The sequence below is a fragment of the Cyrtonyx montezumae genome, unplaced genomic scaffold, assembly GCF_038088225.1.
Source record: "Cyrtonyx montezumae isolate F1298 unplaced genomic scaffold, pur_monq_1.0 scaffold_10, whole genome shotgun sequence".
NCBI lineage: Eukaryota > Metazoa > Chordata > Aves > Galliformes > Odontophoridae > Cyrtonyx > Cyrtonyx montezumae.
In genome coordinates, this window is record NW_027071826.1 from 29,736,269 (window position 1) to 29,758,127 (window position 21,859).

Below are 21,859 nucleotides of genomic sequence, written 5' to 3' on the forward strand. Positions count from 1 at the left end.
TCAATTGGCATTCATGTACATTACACTTCTGTAGGTTTATCATATGCAGGAGAGAAGTGCAGCAACCCTAATAAATCATTTATGTCAGTGTAATGCATACAGGAGAGTAGTTCTATTGTGTGAGAATGTTTATCTGTGCAATGGAAGCATTTATTCCCTTTGTTGGAAAATACTCCACATTTATTCAAGGAAGCCTCGACTAATTGGCATTTGTCTTGCCTAAAACTGGAGAAGTAAAGCAGCCTTCAGCTACAGACACTTCTTTTTCATGCATGAGTGTAAATGCTCTATGTAATGCATTTTTTAACTTAAAAGAACATGACTTACTGCAATATTAAAAATACATCAAGCTCTTTGTTAGCAGTCAAAACTGCTCACTTTCTGGAGAGCACTGAGAAGAAAATTGTAATGGGTGTGTAGGTTTCTGTATCAGTATTTTCTGCTGTTGATCAGGCAAGCTAAGTTTGTAGAAAATTCTGGACACATCAGTATTTTCAGCCATTTTATCTCCAGTTAGTTCTGCACCATGAACTCTGACAAAAATTGCAAAGGGTCAGAAAAAGCATCTTAGGCCTTCACAATAAGCTCCTTTTCATTCACTTCCCTGTGGTGATCTGGCCAATACAGCAAGTTTTTTGTCCCTAGACAGCTGATGCAAAGTGATTGTCAGTTGAATTATACTTCTGAGATATATTTCTGTTAGTTTGAATGGTGTGAGAGATTTCAAGAAAAATTTTCAGCAGAATATTGCAATAATAATATGCATAGGATAGCTTTTATGATTTCATCAGTGGACTTTCTTGTCTACTTGAATGTGCAATATCAACATGAGGATCCAGGCATTTGGTAAAAGTTGCTAATTGCTCCTGAGTATCCATGTTCCTTATGTATTTTGCTCTTCCAGAGCCTATTTCGTGTGAAGGCTTTCTCAGTATATTCTGATTCCTTGTTAATTTCTCATCTGTAAATTTTAATTTTTTTGATGCATTTATCTTAAAGCTTTTTAATGTTATTTTTATACATACATCTACTTTTTCACTGAATCATACATCTTCCCTTTAAGCTACATTAGACTGGAGAAAGGTTTATCCCGTTGTTATTTTTCCGTATTCTGCCTTTATTTCTTGACAGCTCTTGGGGAAAATAGATTTGGAATGTGTCGTGGTCAAGTGGGAGAATAGTTTTTACACAGTTCTTACATGTCCAACAAATGACCTGAACTTTGTTTGGATGCCATATAATATAAGCAATTGCTTTCGATTAACATTATGCCAACACTGCATGCCTATACCATTACAGAATATGGAACTTAACATCTTTTTAAACTGATGCTGTAAAGAATTTCCATTGCTGGTGTTCAACGTATTCGGTTTCTGAATTAAATAATTGGATCGTATAAAAAATGATTTGTCAAAAAGTATTAGCCAGGATTTTAGAAAAAAGTCTGACAGAAATTCAGCCTTTTGCTGAATTCAGATCTGAAAACACACTTCTGAAAGTTGCAAAATTCTGTTTACTTTGTCAGAAGCAGTAAGCAGGGAAATATGGGAATAGCAAGAGCAGGATTTTTTTTATCATTTGGAAAGGGAAGGAGTCTACAACTGAAATGGATATAGCTAAGTATTCTGCTGTTGTGGAACTTCTTCTTTAAACATATCCAAACAAAGCCGGACTCTCAGATTTGCCAGTGCTTTACTTCTTTATTCTTTATGACCTGTGAGTAAATCTGCTGCTCTCTATATATTGTTTTCTAAATTCTTTTTACATAAGTAAAACTAAGGATAAACAGGTCCATTTCTTATTGATGCTATAGAGGATAGAGGAATAATAATGGAATGTATACGAGACCTGTGTGTGCTTGGAGAACATGACTTCTGGTTTTTGGTGCCCACAATTTTCATTCATCTTTTAACAAATCTATTACGCATATTTGATTTGTCTTTGCTTGCTCTTTGGGTCTGGTTTCCCCGCTTCCTGAATTTTCTTTCACCGGCTTCCCATCGTTATAACCCTACCTTGCTCTTCAAAGATCAGGACAGGACACCTGTAGCTTATCCTTAGCTCTTAACTTTTCTTACCCCTTGTGAATAAGAGAGGGATGTAAATATAATGCATGTCTTAACTGTCAGTGCATTACACCCTGACAGATTCATAGGAATGTTCCCTACAGAATGCACTTCTTTCTTCCTTTACTACTCTTTCAGATTGTTCCAAAACCTTCACTTCTTTCAGATAATGTTTTGATAGTAACTACTTAATATTGCACCTGCCTTATCTATCTACTCATTTTGCTGCATTATGATATAAAATTGATGACTAGTAATCATAAAAGTAGAAGCTGAACATTGTGCTTTCAGTTTCACTGTTCAGGTTTTTTTTTTGTTTGTTTTTTGTTTTTTTTAGGTCTATGTTTTGCTTAGAAAGAAGAATTTTTTTTCACTTAACAGATGATTAATAGAAAAATCAAAGGACTCTAGATCACACAAGTTACTGTTGGGCATAGATACAGATATATTTTTGGTTCTTGTGTGTAGTTGTGTCTGAAAAATGAGGAGTGTATAACCTATGGTCATTTTCTAAAATACTATTTTATCGATCAACTTCTAGAACTTTAGACAGGAGTTGACCAGAAGTAAGGATGCACCTGAATTCCTTTCCATGCCGTTTGCCATGACATAAAAGTATTGTTTGTTGATTTTTCTTTTGCTTTTTTTCCCCTTCCTCTAGTAATACCCTGCTGAATGCCCACAACATAAGTAGTACAGCATCTGCTAATTTCATAAAACTCTAATTTTCATAAAACTCCCTCGAGAAATATCTGAGCTCTGTGCTTCTTTTCAGGTTCCCCTAGAAAACACGTTACCATGTATATTGTCTGTGCCATTAAGTTTAGAAAAGAGCTGGCCTTAAGCTAATTCCTCTTGGTTTATATTTTCAAGCATTCATTATTTCTTCACTTGCAATCTGTAGATCTTGTATATCTTTCTCTATAGAAGATCTACAGATTGCAAGCTTTGAAGAGAGGAAGATTAAATAATTTAGCTTATATGTACCTACAATATCTCATTTCTGAGCCCAAAATCTTCAGAACAACTTGAGCAGCCACACTACCCACACTGGTAAGTAATAAAATAAAACTTTTTTTTTCCTCTGAAGGGCATGCATATAGCTGTCACTTAAAACTTTTCCCCTCGGTTCTGTGATATATAGCATTTTTTGGTAATGTCTTTATTCCACCATGTAATTCAGATTTTGTAAGATTATCAGGATTGATTTTTTATTATTTTTTCTGTTTTCTAGTTCTCATTTTTTCAAAGCAAAACTGAAAACATTATATTGAAAACAGTGTGCTATATAATCATATTATACTTTCTGAGATTGACAGTATTTGTACCAGGATTCTGGGCCAAGTGTCTTTGCACTAACTCATGTCTTCTTTCTCTTCCTGAGAGTGGCTTTTTTTGTTGTTGGTTGGTGGGTTTTTTGCCTCGTCGTTTTTGATTTAAGAATTATATAGCAACTAGGTTGCAACTGCATATATTTAAATTGAATCTGTGTTCTAAAGGAGATTTTTTATGAATAACAATTTGTTCTTGGTCAGTATACTGGAATTATTTGGAGATTTACTCAGTCCCATCAAGATTCAAAACTGATGTTATTCTAATGCAGTAAGACTAGGAAAGGAAAGCAACAACTTTTTCCAGTGTACTATACTAGTGAATAACTAGAAGAACTAGATAGATACTTAGAACTAAATATTTAAATAATTAATGTTATTGTTTAGGTGCATTATGTTTAAGTAAAACAAACATTTCTTGACTGTGTTTTGACTGTTGACATTTTTAAGTTGCCCAAGGATCAAAAAAACTAATAAGCAGTGGCAATCTAACTTTTACTGGAGTGTCCTGGTTAGCATAAAGCATACTTAAATTTCCGTGGTTTGTTCAGTCTTTGGCTTCCTTGGTGAGACTTTATCATAATGGAAAGGGTGTAGTTTGAAAGGTTTCAGTTCAGCTGCGTGGGATTTAGTTTTATATGCACTATGAAACAACCGTCAGGTAACAGAAACTCAATTCTGGCTTGACTCAGACTAGCAAGCAGAAGAATATCCCTAAGGTCATTTTTATTGTCTTCATCTTCTCTACTTCAATTGACATGACACCAGTTTAATTTTTTAGTAAAAATGGTTTATTTACTGGATTCAGCAATTCTGAAAACAACTCTGGATGTAAATAAATGTTTTACTTAGTGTGTGTCTGCAACAAAAGGCCTTTTGAGCATCTACTTCATTTGTTTCTTCTACCCTCTGCATCAGCTAGGAAAAAAAATTATATATATATATATATATATAATAAAGGAAGAGTAATCAGGTAGGAGATGTGTGGGGGAAGTTTTATACCTTGTATGTTTAAAATAAAAATCTGATATTGGTCTGGCATTAAAATTTTCTGGTTGGGCAGCATACTTTTTAACTGGGAAACTTGATAGCAGTGGCTAACATCTCTCGGACTGGGACACCTGAAATTTGTATTGCATTCTGTCAGGTATCAATAATGATACTTGTCAGGCCTGATACTTCCAGTTATAGTATACTACGATCATATTATTTGTTGAAGATATAGTGTTGTTTTTTGGTTTTTGGGTTTTTTTTTCAGTTAGAGTTTTAGAACTTCATTGTTCTCCATATACAAAGCGGATAAGTGACATGTATTCATTCAAAAATAATAGTGAATTCAGCATGCAGAATATATGCCAGGTTGGTAATAAAGTGGAAAAAAAAAAGGTCAACAGGGGAAGGTTAAAATGACATGATAAAACACCATTTATTTCAGAAATTAGAGTCTGTGTCTTTGTCCTCTAGAGGTGTCTCAGAGAGTCAAATTGATGTCTTGCATGTACTGCTAACTGATTGTGTGGAAATTTTTTTAAGTTCACTTTTTCTTTATTCTTCTGTCTTTTTTACCCATCTTCCTCCATTGTAGCAAATTAGACGGCCGGATGAAAGCAAAGGAGTTGCTAGTAGAGTTGGATCCCTCAAAGTAAATATGTTTCTAACATTTATTTTGCAAATTTTCTTCTATAGCCTACATTTTTCCTTTTCAAGGGGGAGGTGAGGGGAGGGAGGGACGGGGCTTTTCCATTTCTCACCATCTCATCATTTTTATTTCAATACTCTTATTGCTGTTGGGTCACATTTTGTTTGTTTCTGTGCTACACATAGAACAACCTATGGAAGGCCAGTTAGCAAGCTTTGAATGTCACGAAATACAAAACACCAACTTTCTTGAAGTGCCTATAATTTGATGATCATGATTAAACCACTTCTCTGTTGTATGTTGTTTGTCACATAATTGCCTGTTACATAGAGAAGTGACTTACTCATCTTCAGACTACTGCTTCCCACCTAAAACATAATTTAACTTTTATAGTGCTCGCACTTCTTGCATTTAATTCTGCAAAAGACCATTGAGTAATTTAAAGTAAGTTGAATATTTCGTCCATATCTAGCCTTTAAATAGAAAAAACAGAGCAGATAAAGAGGAAATGAGAGAGATTCATGTGAGACTAATAAGAATGAAGCTACTGTTTTGCTAATAATTAGTCCCCTTCTCTGCCTTTTTGTTTGCATAAACATACTCAAAACTTTAGGACACGTAGCAGGCAGATATCTAAATCATTACCTACCCATGTATAATGATGTTACACTCTAATAAATGATTTAAAACACAGGACGTAATTCATCCCAGGATACTGATCACATGCAGTCCAGGCGATTTTGTTAAGATTCCATCTCAACAGTTGCCTCCTTCAGCCACCCAGTTTTCCACCATTTTTCCCACTTTTATCTCCTTTTGGCACTTTCTGAAGCACTAATTCATTTTTCTTCTGCACTCTCCTTGCCTTTCCTGCCTTCTTGTTTTTTAGTCTTTTGTTTTTGTTTGTGTGTCTATTGCCTTTGTTCCAGGACAAGCCATCCTCTCTGTTCTCTAACACTGCTCTATAGCTGCTCTTTGTGAATATGGTATTTCACTGAGCATAAAGAAGGGGAGGGGAAAGATTAATTATGCACCTCTTTCCAGTAATGACACCATTTAAACTGATCTCAATATAGAAAAGAAGCCAGTTGCTCTTTGTTATACAAGTCATACCTAGCGGCATCTGTAGCATTCCTCACTGTCTGTGAGGCTTGATCTTTTCATCTTGTGTTTTGGGAAGAAGTTTTCATTGCAGAGTAAATGAGAAGAGCCCTGTACGTGAATGAGGCACTGTTTCAGTCCCAGACATTCAGTACCACTGCATACACACAGGGGAAAAGACGAGATAGTTAAAGTTTCTGTGCTGATAATTCTGTATGTCATTACTGTGACCTGTGCATCTTAATGGGTCACCACATACACTTCTACATGCATAATGTGTATACATATGCAGAAAATGTAACTTATTTAAGGGATGGGATTCACCTCCTATTTGATGAATGTTTATTGATACCTAGTTCAGGATTCTTATTTCTGTACCTGACTGCTCAGGATTTAATTTCACTGCTCAAAATAAGTATTTAGACACAAGACCTTACATATAAATATTCATATAGCAGGAAATACTGACTGGGAATCCATAATGTGAACATTTGCCCCTTTGAAATCAAAATACATTCTCAAACATTGCCTTAACAATAAACAGGCAAATAATCAGTGTAGCTGAGATCCAGTTGCTTTAGAATGATCAGTCCTTCGATTTCTTTAATTTTTTTCGTGTGCTGAAAAAAGAGCCATGATAATGAAGAAAAAACATCTTATTTCCAGTTTTGAAGTTTATCAAACTTGTATGTTTGTGTTGTTGAAATCCCTTTGATGTCTCGCCAGAGGCAGTGAGAAATGTGTCGTGCTATGATTTTAAAACAAGGAACAAAAGAAAAAAGAAAACAAAAAACAAAAAACCATGACCAGAGAACAGGTTGCTTTTTCAATTCATTTTCTGATGTTTACATGTAGCTCCATCGAAAGCTGGAGGAGCTCAGAGATCACCTAGAAGGCAATGTCAAAGGATGCTCTCTCCGAGCAAATGTACGATTTCACTCAGTGATCTGTTTTTTTAAAACTTCTGCTGGCTGGTAACACTAAATCTGACTGGTTTGTCCTCTCATGCCCATCTTTTTCCTTTCTCTCTCTTTCTCCCTTTATGCTTTTTTTTCTTTTCTAGCTGGAATTTCATTTTTAATGTGTTTGAGAAACCTGGCTTAATTAACAGGATTTGTTTAAAAGAATACACTACTTCATTTTGATGAGTGCTAATCAGACTGCTTGACTTGAACACCAGCTAAAAAAATCCCTTTCCAAAACTGAAATTATTATGTTTCCTGGATATTAGGCTTATTCATAGATAGCTGTAGTTTAGAGGAGAATGGTATCTTCTGCCTGTGATTGATAGCCCTAGATGCACTAAGGTAAACAAAAAGCATATTATGCTCACATTTGCCTCTGTCTTTGCCTTTGATTTTTTTGGGGTCCCTACATCATCCTGCAAAATAGGTTGATATTTGGTCGAATGCAAGATATGCAAATTTGGTTGGTTGTTTTATTAGTAGACTCCTCTAACACAAAAACTAATTTTTCACATGTCTAATTTGTTGTGTTTCTTCTGTAACAAGTGAAATAATGTGAAAAAGGATCAGGATCTATCTTATGAGTCATTATACCTCTGTTAAGTTAACCATTTTTACAGAATCTTTAAAAATGCAAGTCAGATCCAACGTAACAACGTAGGCATAACTACCCCATAAACACGTTTCACCTCGTATCTGAAGATCAGCCTTTCCACAGTTAATTTTACAGAAGAGATAGTTTGACACATAATTTGATGTATAACAAAAATCAGAAAAAAGGGACAGTTATGAGCATAACAGATGTAAAAGCTGTAAAAAGCCACTTATCCCTTTTAACATCCGTCCAGTGATGCTACTCAGAAGTTTCTTTAGATTCTTGTGCTGTTTGTGTCTTCCATACGCTATGACTGTTGTTGTTACTCTCAGCATTACCATTCTAATGCATAATCCACTATGGCTATACAGTGAAAGATGATTTTGGTAATGATAATAATTTGATAATTTCTACCCCTTTTGGATGACTTTGCATACCAGCTATGCATCTGACATAAAGTTGATTTCCACTCGTCAAATTGAAATCCCTGGGCTTTTAATCTTTTGCAGTTCAAATACAGGGAAACCAAGCTGTTAATATATTGCAGTGTTCTCTAAAATAAATTTCGTGAAAGCACTATATCCTTTCACCAACAGTTCTTTAGGAATTACATTTTTGAGAGAACAAACAGTGATATTTCAAATTTGTTTGCATGATTTCGTGGTAATAATCAAAACAGAGCAAGTCCCGTTCTTAAATTCATGATCTAGTACTAGTGAATAAATGAAAAGCCATGCAAAAAAAAAAAAATGCCATGAGATGTTGTACTATAAAAATGTAGTTATAATCACACTTTATTATATATAGAATGTCACACTGAGAGAGGTTTCAAATGAGAAATTGTTAACATTAACTACAGTTATTGTAAGAACTAATTGACATGAAATTATCTTGTTCCTTTGTTCCATTTTATCTGTTATTACGTAGCCATACCCTACACAGTGTTATTAAGGAAGTCATTTCATGAGCTAAGATATATGCCATACGTTCTCCTTATGCCCTTTAAGTTTCTTAAAATTTAAACAGGACACATTGCAAGTATAATAACATATAATTAAAATCTGTTGCTTTTTCACTGCCACCGTGATTTATGTTGTAATAATTGGTATTTTAGATAAGTCAGCATTTTAAAAGGCAATATACAAATGACTGGTCAAATTGCAAAGAAATACTTAGTAAATAGTGGACAGCTGGAAAGAAAATGAGAGATGTGTTAATAATTCATAACGATGAATATTTTTCATGTCTTTCATACTGTTTTTGGAAAGGTGTTTAGATGTAAGTCCCTAATTCCCCCTACAGTGTAGTAAATGTATTAAATTGTGTGGGAGGGGGAACATGTAGTATCTGATGGCCAGCACACAGATGAAAATTGAATGCTATTGCACATTACTATATGCTGTTAAGGTGGAACCTTTGTTTCAGAATGAATTGCAAAGAATTTTCCCACATTAAAGGCATTAGTCATTGGAAATATGTAGAAATATCCCAGATTCCACCAGAAGTACAAAAAGCCTGCAGCTACTCTAAAATAATATTGTACTGAAAATGTGCATGAAAATTTGAGTTAGTTAAGCAGTTTTGAGGGCTCATAATTTTGTAAATCTACCAATATCAGCAGTAATACATAAATATTTATGTAAAGGGTTACCTCAAGTCTCAGTTACCGTTTCCTTTTGAGTTCTTCTCTCATCTTCCCTTCAGGTATTCCTGTTAAACCTTTGAACCTCGCAGAGGCTTGTGTTTGAAGCTGAACTTAGACATTCTTTAGAAAAGTTAGTGTTCTATCGTTTGGAATTGTTGACTTTTTTTTTTTGCCTGTTTTAACAAATTTTAACAGATTTAGAGATCACCATAACACTGTTTGATAGAGCAGATTCTCAGATTCAGTTCTGTTGCCATACCTCCAACATCCACCTCTGATATCCTGGGCCATCATAAAATAGGAGACATTATTTTCAGGGCAACCCTCATATTTTAAATGCAGGTTTTAATTCTGCAGAACTATGTTATGGAAATCCAATCAGGGAAAAAAAACCTGAATCTATTATAGACTCTCAACCAGCATCATTCCAAATTAAAGATTCTGGTTTTGACCAAGAAGCACGTTTTCAGAATTCATGGCAGAAGCCAAACTCTGTCCATAGATGACCTTTAATGAAACCAGGATCATCATTTTTCAGAATTGTGTCTCACAAAACCTACAATCTCCTGCATGCTTTGTTCTGTCTTAACGTTAAGTACCTGCCTTCTTTGATCGTGATACAGAATTGCATTTATGGAGCTTTTGTTCCTGATCATAATATTCAGTTATTGAAGATCTGAGTCAAGGCCTTCAGACAAATAAGATATTGCTCGTGCAGCCTTTGAACCAGGTTCTCAAGTTGGTATACACGAGCATAGCACTTTTAAAAGTAATTATCTCAGTGGGGGAATTTCTGTGTCTGACGTAAATTCCATCCCCCTTAGTTTGAATGTTTGCAGCTCAAATTATAATTTGCCTCTATTAAACTGGAACTACGATCAAGAAAAAAAGGAATGATATGAAGTGATTAAATACTAAGAGGAGTAAGACCTAAGTTAAATGTTAAGATTTAGATAGATATTAATGAAAATATGATGAATTAGATCATAGAGTAATAGCAGTTTCCTTACAGTAAACATCCAAAAGAAAATAATAGATGTATGAAAGTACTTAGCATCTCCCTTGTAAATTATTGTGAGGAATAGGTAAGATAAACCAAATTCTTCCAGATTTTGTGGAGTAAGAATCTGAAGCTCATATCATTGCTGTTTTCTTCTATTTAGTTGCTAATACTCAAAACCCTGATGCTATGTTATTTCTTACTGTTACTGCATTCTTTCAATCCTCACCTTCAAAGCTAAGGCTAAAGGATTTTCCTTTGCCATGCTATTGCAAGACAAAACAAAGGATCAAAGGGTGGACATTATTGATGAGAATCTTGCTTACGGACTCTTCCACAGTTCTTAGGTGAATAGCAGAGTCCCTGTTCTAAGCAAAAGCATACCTTAGATTTCCTAGAAAGCTTTCAGAGTTGTCTGTCTATAAACAAACTTTGTATTTGTTTGAAAGGAGATCTCATTTTCTTCTGTTTGTTTTTTCTTCTCTTTTAACAAATAGTAGTACTTGATTTCTTAAAACTGTTTTCTGCTCTGTTTTTCTGAAGTAATTTTCTAGTTGTGACTTAATCCTGAAAACCATCTTACTATACCATATTCTAATTAAAAAAAAATAATCAAGGGAAGAAAGCTCCAAGCATGTACAAACATTTAAGATGTCATTAAGTCACTCATTTCATTATTATCTAGTTAGAATAAATGAAATATGTACAGAATACTGGAAAGGAACGGAAGTATTTGCAGTGAGAGATCTAAAAAATTTTCACTGATGGAGAGATAACTATAGACAAAGTATGTAATGAAGACTACTGTGAGTATAAAATTTTCCTGAAAGTGCTCTTTTACTTTTTAGTGAAGAATTATTATTATTTGACATTGAAGAACATTCGTGAGTGATTTTTTATGAGTGTTGTTTTCTCTGCTCAGTCCATCGTAATATTTAAATTAGCAACTTCAGTGAAAATTCTTGCTCAGTTCTTTATCGTAAATGTATCTGAAGTGCTGTGTGAATAGCAGTTTTGTTGAAGTCTAAGGATGTTTTTTAGGGACTTCTGATAATTCATTTTTCCACTTTTGAAAAAAATTAAGAGGAGATTTTTAATGCATTTGTAGGAACTGTCTTTTTAAATTTCATTAATTATCATAGCCAGTTGTGATCAGTTCATTAATCTAACAAAAGTTAAGGAAAAAAAAATCATGTAATTAAAACATGAAATATTTTCAAGCAAAGAAAAGATTATTGGACTTAAGTAAGTAAAAGAAATCTGTAAATAATTGGAGACTCCTTTTGTAAAGTTTATTTCTGATCTAGGAGGGACTTACTGGTATTGAAAAATGAGCGTCTTGTATAAGCAAGGCATTTCCAAAGCAACCAGTAAAACTGTAGTCTTGCCACTTGTGTCCGTGTTGAAAGCTTTTGACAGGGAGCAGTGTCTCTCAAAGAGTCGCGACTGTTTACATTGCTTAGAGACATTATCTGCAGATTTCTGCTGACCTATATCTGGCAGTTAATCCTTTAACTTTACAATTTATTCTGGTTTTGTTTTGTTTTATTTTTTTGGTGGGACTGAGTTTGAAGAAAAACCTCTATTGCCAAAGATCTGATTATGAGCAACTAAAAACAGAGAAATACAGGGAAGAAAAAAGCCTCTAATATATTTTCACATTTTTCCTTTGCAGAGTTGGAATAAAACCAATAGTGTTAAATGGAAGAGGCAGGTAAAGCTTCATTTTAGAATACCTTACTGTCCTAAAGATAGTTTTCTTTTCACATTATGAATTAGTTAGAGGAGGGAGAGTTGACAATTCAGATTCATCCTTAGTTTCAATTATTTCATAAATGCAAAACCTTTTATTTATTTCCTTTTAAGAAGCTTCCACCTTAAAAGGCATAAATTTGGAGTTTCTGAAATAGCTGGTCACAGAAACTTAATGAACCCTCTGCTGCTATCTCAGTGCTGGAACCACCCATACAGAAAACCTTCTAAGACCCTGACTGTGCCACCGTTTCTTTTTTAACAATGTTTTCTTTTCCCCACTGCACAACCAGGCTCGGCTCCCTTCGTGCTCATCCACCTATAGTGTTTCTGAGGTATACTTTGCACGTGTTCTCTCACACAGTCGACCTGCTCTGCCATCACACTTCTTTGGTTTTATTTAGTTTTTTTCTTATTTTGCATTGCACTGTGCACAAATGGTGAAAAAATCAGCTTTGCGGGGGCAGAAATTGCATGATCAACCTGCAGCCGTGTTCAGCGTACCAGTCTGGGACCACCGTGATACGTAGTCAAGCTAGGCAACTAACACACAGCATACCAACAGAAATTATATAATTAAAGCATCCTTCATTATGTCTTACATTAAGATGAGAATGCTTTCATAATGGACTTACAGATGCCCAGGCTGCAATAAGCAATGAAATTGGAAGGGCTCTGTAAAAATGAACATTATTTGTCTAAATGTAGGTTGCCTAAGAATATCTGAAGTTTATTGTTGTTTCCAAAAACTCTGTCTTGGTTCACTGCCTTCCCAAAATGTACATCTTCTAAAAACTTCCTTATCAAATTCACTATAGTCTTCTGTAATAAAAGACAAAGTACCATCTTAGCAAGATTTTACAAGAAAGATACATTTAATTGTAATTAGGATGAAAAAATATGTAGATTATTTCAGACTGGCTTTTCACACCTTTTTCAGGGGAAAGGTATTAAGTATAATCCATACTATCATAGGATAAAGTCATAATTTATGAAATATTGTCAAATTAGTGCCGTGGCCACCTATGTGAGGATTAGGCTTCAACTTATAAGTGATTAGTGGATGAGTATCAAAACGGTGGACTTGAGATTTTCAGTAATGTTAAAGCAATTCTGAACACGTAGAGTTCATTTATTTTGTATTTTAAAAGAATCCATTAAAGTTGACAAGATCTCCTAAAAGAGTACAATTCACCCTATGGCATACTATTGGACAAGTTCTAGACCTGATGGACATCATACAAAAAGGAGCTCACCTACTCCTAATCAGGACTACATCCTTATCAGGATGAGCTGTGTCTAAGCAGTACCTTGCTGATACACATCTGATTTGTTCCCTAAAGCTTCACCTTCTCAAGCAATGACTTCTAACCTTTAACCTTATTATTAAAAAGTTGATTTCTAGTTTCAGTGAATGACCAGACAAAATATATAAGTTTTTAAGAAGAAAGATACTTAACAGTTCTTCTGTTAAATAATTGCAGTCTGGCTTCAACAGCAGACAACTTGTTTTAAAGATGATCAGTTCTTAAAAGCACCTTGTACATATTCAGCAGTTAAGCCTCATTACTGTTTTATATGAAATCCTTGCTTTTTGATCTTGATTAAAATCCAAACAGCAATGTGAAATATATTAATGCTATTCACACGTACCAAGGCGAAGAGCAAGAAACAAAATGTCATGCTTGCAGATACAAGGCAAATACCATCTCCATTTGTCCAGTCATTCTTCTGAATGATCAGTATGAAATTAAAAAAAAACAAACAAACAAAAAAAAACAACACTGAACTTGATGCTTCTTTGTGTCTGAAGATTCCCACTCAGATAGTTCTCTATTGCAAAAATGGTCGACGTACTCTTTGAGATTATGAAGGAAGTATGCCACCTCCAGAGAAACTGTATTCTTTCTTTGCCTGCAGCTTTAAAGTCATTTGTACTTTTTCTGTTCTGAAGGCACCACTCTGAAAGAAATACAAGCCAATGTGTTTTCTTCAGTGCTGGTCAATATGTATAGCTGTTCTGCTTCATCAGATTCCAAAAACTATTTTGCCTTCTCCAAAGCTATCAGAATGTGTTACTGATTTGTGATTTTGGAATAGTTCAGTTCTGCCTCAACTGAGAAACGGAACTGGAGGATAAGGTGTTCAAGAACTTAGTGAATGCTGTCCACAAAGGAAGTCTTTTGTGACTTGTAATGTCGAGTCTGCTAGCTGAAGTATCGTGGTGGCATTGAAAGAATGACAAGCAATTCATCCTTTATATTCTATTCAAAGGGAAGACATGAATATCTAAAAAACAGATAATCTGGCTGTGTGGCAGATCTTGTGATGCAGTTAAAAAATTTTCAGCTGATCAGTTTATGCTTATGAAACATATGAGCAAGGCATCATCTGCCTTCTTTTAAACTGAAGGTGCAAGAAAACGTGAATACATTCTTCTTTGGTGTCAAAATAACACCCTATGCATTTTGGAATGGGCTGTGTGAGCCAATCACAGATCCATAGAGACAAGTCGGTTGAAACTGAAGATCTATGACAGCTGTAGCTATTTGAAGATATAAGGAGGCAAGGAAATCTGTTTTTCCAAAAGAGAAAAAGATTTGTAGATTCATCTTAAGAAATTTGGTTATAGTTTTAGTTTTTGAGAAAAGCTCTGGAATTGGATGCACTGGCAATTCTAGAACTAAGGTAGCCAAAAAGGAAAATGAGTTTTATTATCAGGGAATTTTTTATGCTGTTACTTACAAGATCTTTAATTGAAGAAATAGAAGATCTTCCATCAAAAGACAAAGTTGGGATCTGTGCATTCTGCATTGTGAAGAGTTTGAGGTAGAATTTGCTCCTTGATTTTCTTCATAGAAATATCCTTGTAGTCCAAGAATTAGAAAAACATCTTTTTTAATGGTTCTTTTTTATTGTCACCAGTTTACCCTGGTCCAACTGTGGATGTGGACAAATGATGTTGGTTTGAAAGGGAAAGGTTTTTTAAAAAGTGTATTCTTACCTTTAGTAACAAAGATTCTCACACTTTGCTGAACTCTAGGCATTTTAGGATAGTAGTACTAACCACTTCCCTGATCTCAGTAAGAACCTTAACAATTCCACTTATCTAGAATGAGAAGTTTTCTCTGGTTTTACTTAATTAAAGCAAAGTGAATTTCTTCAAAATGAGGTTCTGATGTTGCAAGAGAAATAGAGCTTCACTACTCTAAAATGGTGTAACAGTATAATCTAAATCCATATTCTCTTTAAGTTCACAAGATGCCATAGTTTTTCCCCCCTTTCCTGAAAACCCGTTAGTTTTATGCTTGTAATTTTTGTGTTACCAGTCGTACTTAAATGATCCTTATAAAAGTAGAAGTACTAATTAGGAAGAATGCCAAATTAGCAATTATACAGTGTAGTACATGTATTATGTATCTCTAATTTAGTCCTTATCCAGTTGTTAGAAAACACAGTACATTTTATTTAAATTCCAGTCGTTTATTTAAGAACTGAATTAGATCAGATATACTTCGGGTTCAGCTTGTTTCTTCAAAATACTGTTCTTAAAATTGGAAAACTGACTGACCATTCAAAAAAGGCCTGTAGTCTCCTAATTTATAAAATTACACCTAGGTAGTATTCTGCAGTAGCCCCATTTTTTATATTTATTTGTATCTCAGACTTTTGATTACCAGCATCAATCTCTCTCTCCTTCTTTCTCTCCCTCTCCTCTGGCTTCTGCATGTGCTGTGTGTTTGGCTAAAAGCTTGATGAAGGAAACTTACTGATCTGCTGTTTGAAAGTATAGTGGCAGTGAAATGCTATTAATGAGCAATCCCCTTTTTTCCTAAAAAAAAAAAAAAAAAAAAAAAAAAAGCAAGAAAATAAGAATTATTTGCAAAGGGAATGTCATCTGTTTTATTTAGGCTTATTGAATGCTTGTGTTACAAAAGATCTGCAAGTTGTGCTGGTTTAAGTATGTTACAACTCCTTATACTTTTTAGTCCTTCTTTTGAATTGGTTTTCTGGCTCACTTTTCAGTGGTAATTCTCCTCAGACTGTTAACTAATTAATACAAGTTATGAGTTAATTTGTTCTGATATTATAAAGTACAATTTTTCAGCAGCAATTTGACAGATAAAAATTTTAGAAGAATACATTTACCTACAATAATTGACTCTGCAATTGTCAAATAACTGAAAAGATCTTCATTTGACTCTTAGGCACCATAGAAATTTAAATAAAGTTGATTTTTTAATATAATTATGAATATGCACTAACTGAAAGGAAAACTCTAAATGAATATCCTCACAAAATGTCTGACACTTGAATTTAAAGTCATTAAAACTTTGTTTCGAAAATTATTAGAATAACAGGATGAAAAGTATGAAATAATTCTAAGAAACAGAAATACATTTGAAATACCATAGGTGGTCTCTAGGCTTTCAGCTATGGTGAGTAAATTATGTGGTTCTCTTATTGGTCACATTATTAGGCTGGTTTTCTATTCAGTTTTTATGCCCTTGTCTTACACATAAAAGTGTATAATAAATAGACTCGACAGGAGTCACTCAAAGTTCAAAGGCAAATAGTGAATTTACAAAGAAAGATAGCAATGCATTGTAATTCTGAAACAGGCATTCCTTTTTGTTTGCTTTTTCTTTTTTAAACTTTTCAATCTTTATATCCATTGGAGATTTTGCTCTTATTATTATTGCAAGATAGTTAACTTTTAACAGAAAATCGGTGGTTTTTTCACTTCATGTGGCAACTAAAGTCTCAGGGTGACATACTTTGAACGAGTGTTTCAAAATGTGGAAGGCCATGACCCCAAAATGTGGAGCTGTGCCTTTATTTTCTCTGACATAAGATCATTCTCATGACATAACACAGATTATTCTTCAGCAATTAAGACTATACCTTAGATAGGAGAGACAGAGTGAAGTAAATATAACCAGTTCCTCTCAATTCTCTGCTTTCAAACAGAATTCCAGCAGAGAGAGAATTTGATTCAAAACATGACATAAAAGTATTAATGCATTGAAGAAAAACCACATCATTAAATTGGGGTTGCCTACCCATTGCTTTATGAACTCCATAGAGTTCTCAGTAGTGCTCCTTGGAAAGATCTTCGGCTTGGAAAGAAGAAACTGTCACGAAGAGAATTTATGCCTTTCTGTCTCTGTGATATCTGCAGCTCAAAAAATGAACTTTGGGGCTTTGTGCAATTTTACCACTACAGTCCAGTCCTCTTTTTCTGTATTATATTTTTGCAGTTGCTAATGGAATGGCGAGTTTTTAACTAAGATTAAAATTTGGAAGTATTTCTCTTTTAGACATGAACAAGAGTTCAAAGCTCTCTATTTGGTATTCAATATTTTTTAAATTACATTTTTTCTGTTCCACTTTGCATTTTTTTGAAAATAGTACTTTCCTGTGGGCTTAAGAAAAAAAAATTGGAGTAGAATTCTGAGCTTTAGAGAAACCTGGTTTTCTCAGGAAACTTTAAAATGACAAACTTTTCGAAAAGCTAGTGATCTAACATCTTTGTCCATTGAAAACAGCAGTACTACTTCTATCTTCATTCTTTTTATGCACAAACATCTTATATAGCATTCTTTCTGCCATAACAGGACAGAGAGTCATTCTTACTACAAGAACTAGATGTCATACAAGGAAATACATTTGTGACAGCTCAGGAGTGAAGGTATAGGAAAACTTCACATTACATCAGGAAGGAAAATCCATTACAGCAATTATCTTATCAACGTATAAATGAATAATTTCAATTAATGCCATCTTAGGTATTTACAATAGGATTCATTTTTAAAATTCAATTGAAAAGCCTGTTCCTTTATTTCTAGTTGTGCTTTAAATGCAGTACGCTTGTTTAGACACTGTACTGCATCTTAGATTAGGACATCATTAATTTCTACGTTCAAAATCATTCAAAATAAGTTTTACATAATCTTGCAGCTTCACTGTGCATAGTACTTACCTTGTGATTTCTGAGAATAAAAAATACCCATCGTACAGAAGCTTTGCACTTAGAAACTTTGCACTCTGTTGTTCTGTACTTCTAAGTTCACTCCAAGCAATAGGTTCCTTTACAGAGAGAACTGTTTAACATTGAGAACAGCAGTAAAAACTGGTCCTTTGAAAGACATATTTCCTATTAAAATATTGCTTTAAAACTTACCTACTCAACCTGTCAAATTTTTGTACATTTGTTTTTTGTTATTTTAGTAAAATGCTTGTCCACTCTGCATTTGTCAAAGGGAGAATACATAAAATTCAAGTGACAGGAAGTTTAGGCTCTAAGGAATTGAATAATAAAATCACAGATATATGCCAGATAATATTCTTTGCATCTCTATGTTATGGAAATCAGGTAATTCATAAATAATTTCCATCTTTCTCCGCTTGAACTTTAAAGTTCTGTGTTTTTCTTCCTTTTTTCTTTAACGGACAAATGTTTATGTTTCAAAGTTAAATTCCCATTTGTGAATTTTTCCCTTTCTTCTCCTTCCATCCCACCTTGTGGCGGAGATGTGTAATCGAGTTAGGCCAAGTCAGAGAGCTATGACTATCGTATTTTTAAAAACAATTCTTACACAGGCTGCTCACCAGCATACAACACTTACCATTTATGTGTGTTTTACCACTTAACTGGTTGTTTCAGAAGCTAGTTGTTTGTTTGTTCTGTTAGATTAGTAGTAGCTCTCATTGCAGCTGCTTTCTTAATTCAGCTCCCATCAGCTCCAGCAATTTGGAGTCAGCTTCAGTAGGAGAACTTCTGTAAAATTAGCCTGTATAATCAAATCAAAGTGAATCATAGCTTCTGTTACATTGCTATTATGACTTTGGGAGCATCCACTGATATAAATGCTCTAAGTATGATCTAATATTTATGTGTCTCTGGTGGACAGTATCTGTTTTTAACACATGGAAGTCAATTTGGATCTGTACAACACTGTCAGTAATGTATAGCTTAAATGTTGGTGGATTCCCATAAGTGCTCTCTGCATTATTCTCATATTTTCCATTTCTTTAAATACAGATTTGTAACTTGGAAACAAGTTTTTCCTAAGCCTAAATAACATAGAGCTTTTCATGAAAGAGCTGGAGGAAAGGAGTATTGTTATCACAGTATTGTCATATTCCTTTTTCTTGTACCGGTTTCCAAGATTCAGTACTGCTAGAAGCCCAGCCAGATAAATGTTCTGTTCTCAGCCCAATGTGCCAGGCACACAACAGCAGGGGAGAGTCTGATGATTGCATGGTGCTGGACCTTGCAATCTGGACTGCCAAATTTGAGACAGCACTAAAGGAATCTTACCCTTTTGAACCTTAGAGGCTCTAAGCACAATTTGAAACGCAGACCCCATTCCCAGTGATTCCGTATTTCTGATTGCTTTCAGAAAGAATTACTAACCTGTGTTTGACAGTTCTCAGTGCAGCATTTGCTCTGTTCCCATCTCCTTTCCATGGCTTATGAACTCTCTGAAATCAAGTTATTCATCCATGAGGATTCTGATTTCTGTTTAAGGATTCTCCTCAGAGGAATGTAGTGAGTGTTTCTGCTTCAGCAGACAAGCAGAAACATAGCTTCACTGCAGATGCTGTACTGGTAATTTGCTTCTCAGAAGATAAATACACAGTCTGAAGCTTTGTTTTCCTTAGAGCTCCTTAGTTTGAATCTTCATTTAAAAGAACTGTTTTCTTTTTTTATATTTGAAGGTGTAAAAGTCTGAGGTTTTGTCTGAGAACTGTATACATCAGTGACTATAAAGAACACCACATGTAAGATTTTCATCATCTTTATTTATTGGTTCTTCCTCCTATACCCGAAGCCTTTCAAATTTGATGCTCCTAGCTCAAATAAAAATGGTAAACTTAAGCAACATGAATTAATTTATGCAAAAACCATCACGTTATTTTACATAACCATGGGAAGCATGCTTTCTTTGTAAGGCAAAATTTTGTTTCTTTGTCACATGTGATGCTAAATGGCTACTCACTGAAATTTAAAAACTGATTTCCTAAAAGGCATTCACCATTTGTAGATGCTGGGTATGTATATAATTACATATAAAGATTTTGTGACACAGACTTTAAAAATCCTGTCATTAAATTCAACATCATATCTTGATAATGTTTTAATTTTCTCTGAAAGCCACAAAAGACAGCAATTTTATAGCCTTAGACCATGTCAGTGCCAAGACCATTCTTATTAGTGCAGAGTCATGTGGGGAAATGAATATTTTGCTTCAGCTCATACAATTAAAAATGTTGTTCGACCATTCATCATAAAATGATAAGTAAAATATCCAGACAAAATTGCTTTTGAACGCCTATGTAGAAGCTGAAATTCAACTTCAAAGATGCTTTAAGAATAGAAGAAAATTGATAATGCCCTTCTTGTGGACTCAGGGCCCCAAAATTCATTGACTGGTGGCTTTTAAAGCATATCATTTTTTAATTTTATTGTTGCTGTTCATGTGTTCATTTTTTTCTAAAAGAAATGGAAAGGACATTACCTTGGTAGTCAGCTTCAAGAGGCTGGACTGTAAACATCTACCACAGGTCCTATACTTTTTTAAAAATTGCAAATTTGATTCAAAATCCTTTAAAATTCAGTAAAATGATGTTTTTTTTACTTCCAAAGACCTTGGATCAAACAGGTCGAGGTCCATAGGCCTTGGACCAGGTAGAAGCACAGCAGAAACTCAGTGACAAACAGATCTTATCCCTTCCCCACCAACACGTTTTTAGATATTGTCAATATCTCAATATTAAAACCCAGATATAGCAGATGGGGTGAATGGGGAGTGCAGTTCTCCTCCTTTCAGTCCAGGTTATACATTTGGCTGCTGAAATAGAAAGCACGGTGCTGTACCAGAAAGCCCTGAGTGGGTACCAAGGAAGATTTTACTACATTCTCTGTCTCCGTATTCATGCAAACTTCCAAGTTCTATGCTGGAAAACCTTCTTAAATCATTTTTGGAGTTACTCATTTTCTCTGTGTCCTTCATGAAACGTGTACCAAAGGATTTTTACATATGCTGAGCACTCCAAATGCAGTTGAAATAAATAGCAGCTCAGGGGCTTTGCATTCTGAAATAAATCCAGCTGTAGGCATGTCATGTTAAATTTAGTCTAGATGTCTCTATGTCAGTTTTGTGTTTGTAGAGTAAAATTATCCATCAGCCTCACAAAGATTTTATAAAAATAAATTTCTTCATGTGTATAGGGAGGTTTATTACTTTAGAAGAAAATACAGCAGAGAAATCTATCAAGTCTTCAGTAATTCCCCATTAAAAACAGTTTGGATAGTGTTTAGTAAGTAAAACATGAAGCCACTTTTTGAACAGGGAGATTACAATGAAATCGCTTTGTCTTATGCTGAAATTCTACAGAAAGTTATTATAATGGAATCATAATACCTACGTGTCCAAAGAAAAATAACAGCCGCACATGTAACATTGATGTGATATTTTATAACTGCTAAGTGCTTAACTTACGACTTGATCGTATTTGAAAAACAAAAAAAAGTTTTAGAACTGATAAAATCACTGACTTTTACGGCATTCAAGAAAAATAGTTTCTGTGTTAACAGTAGTTTGAAAATTGAGTTGTTTTCGTGGTGCATTGGAATTGGCTGTTGCTGGGTCACAGAAGAGAAATACGAAGTTGAAATTTCATTTAAAAGAAAACACTTCTAATAGAAATGAAACATTCTAAAATGTCAATCTTGTTACTGTATGTCAAGGGTTAGAG

At 34.4% G+C, this 21,859-nt stretch overlaps 1 protein-coding gene across 9 annotated transcripts in view; it reads left to right on the forward strand.

Moving 5' to 3' along the window:
• Nucleotides 1-21,859, forward strand: part of GPHN (gephyrin) — a 254,833-nt gene that overhangs the window by 177,645 nt on the left and 55,329 nt on the right. For 4 of the 9 annotated variants that reach the window (XM_065754037.1, XM_065754055.1, XM_065754072.1 and 1 more), the window contains one exon: nucleotides 4,983-5,039. The exons of 4 other annotated variants lie outside the window; for them this stretch is intronic. In XM_065754037.1, the coding sequence (XP_065610109.1) occupies nucleotides 4,983-5,039 (57 nt within the window). Of the gene's footprint in view, nucleotides 1-4,982; nucleotides 5,040-6,992; nucleotides 7,065-21,859 lie in introns of all 9 variants that reach the window. One more of the 9 variants, XM_065754097.1, reaches the window with a different exon arrangement.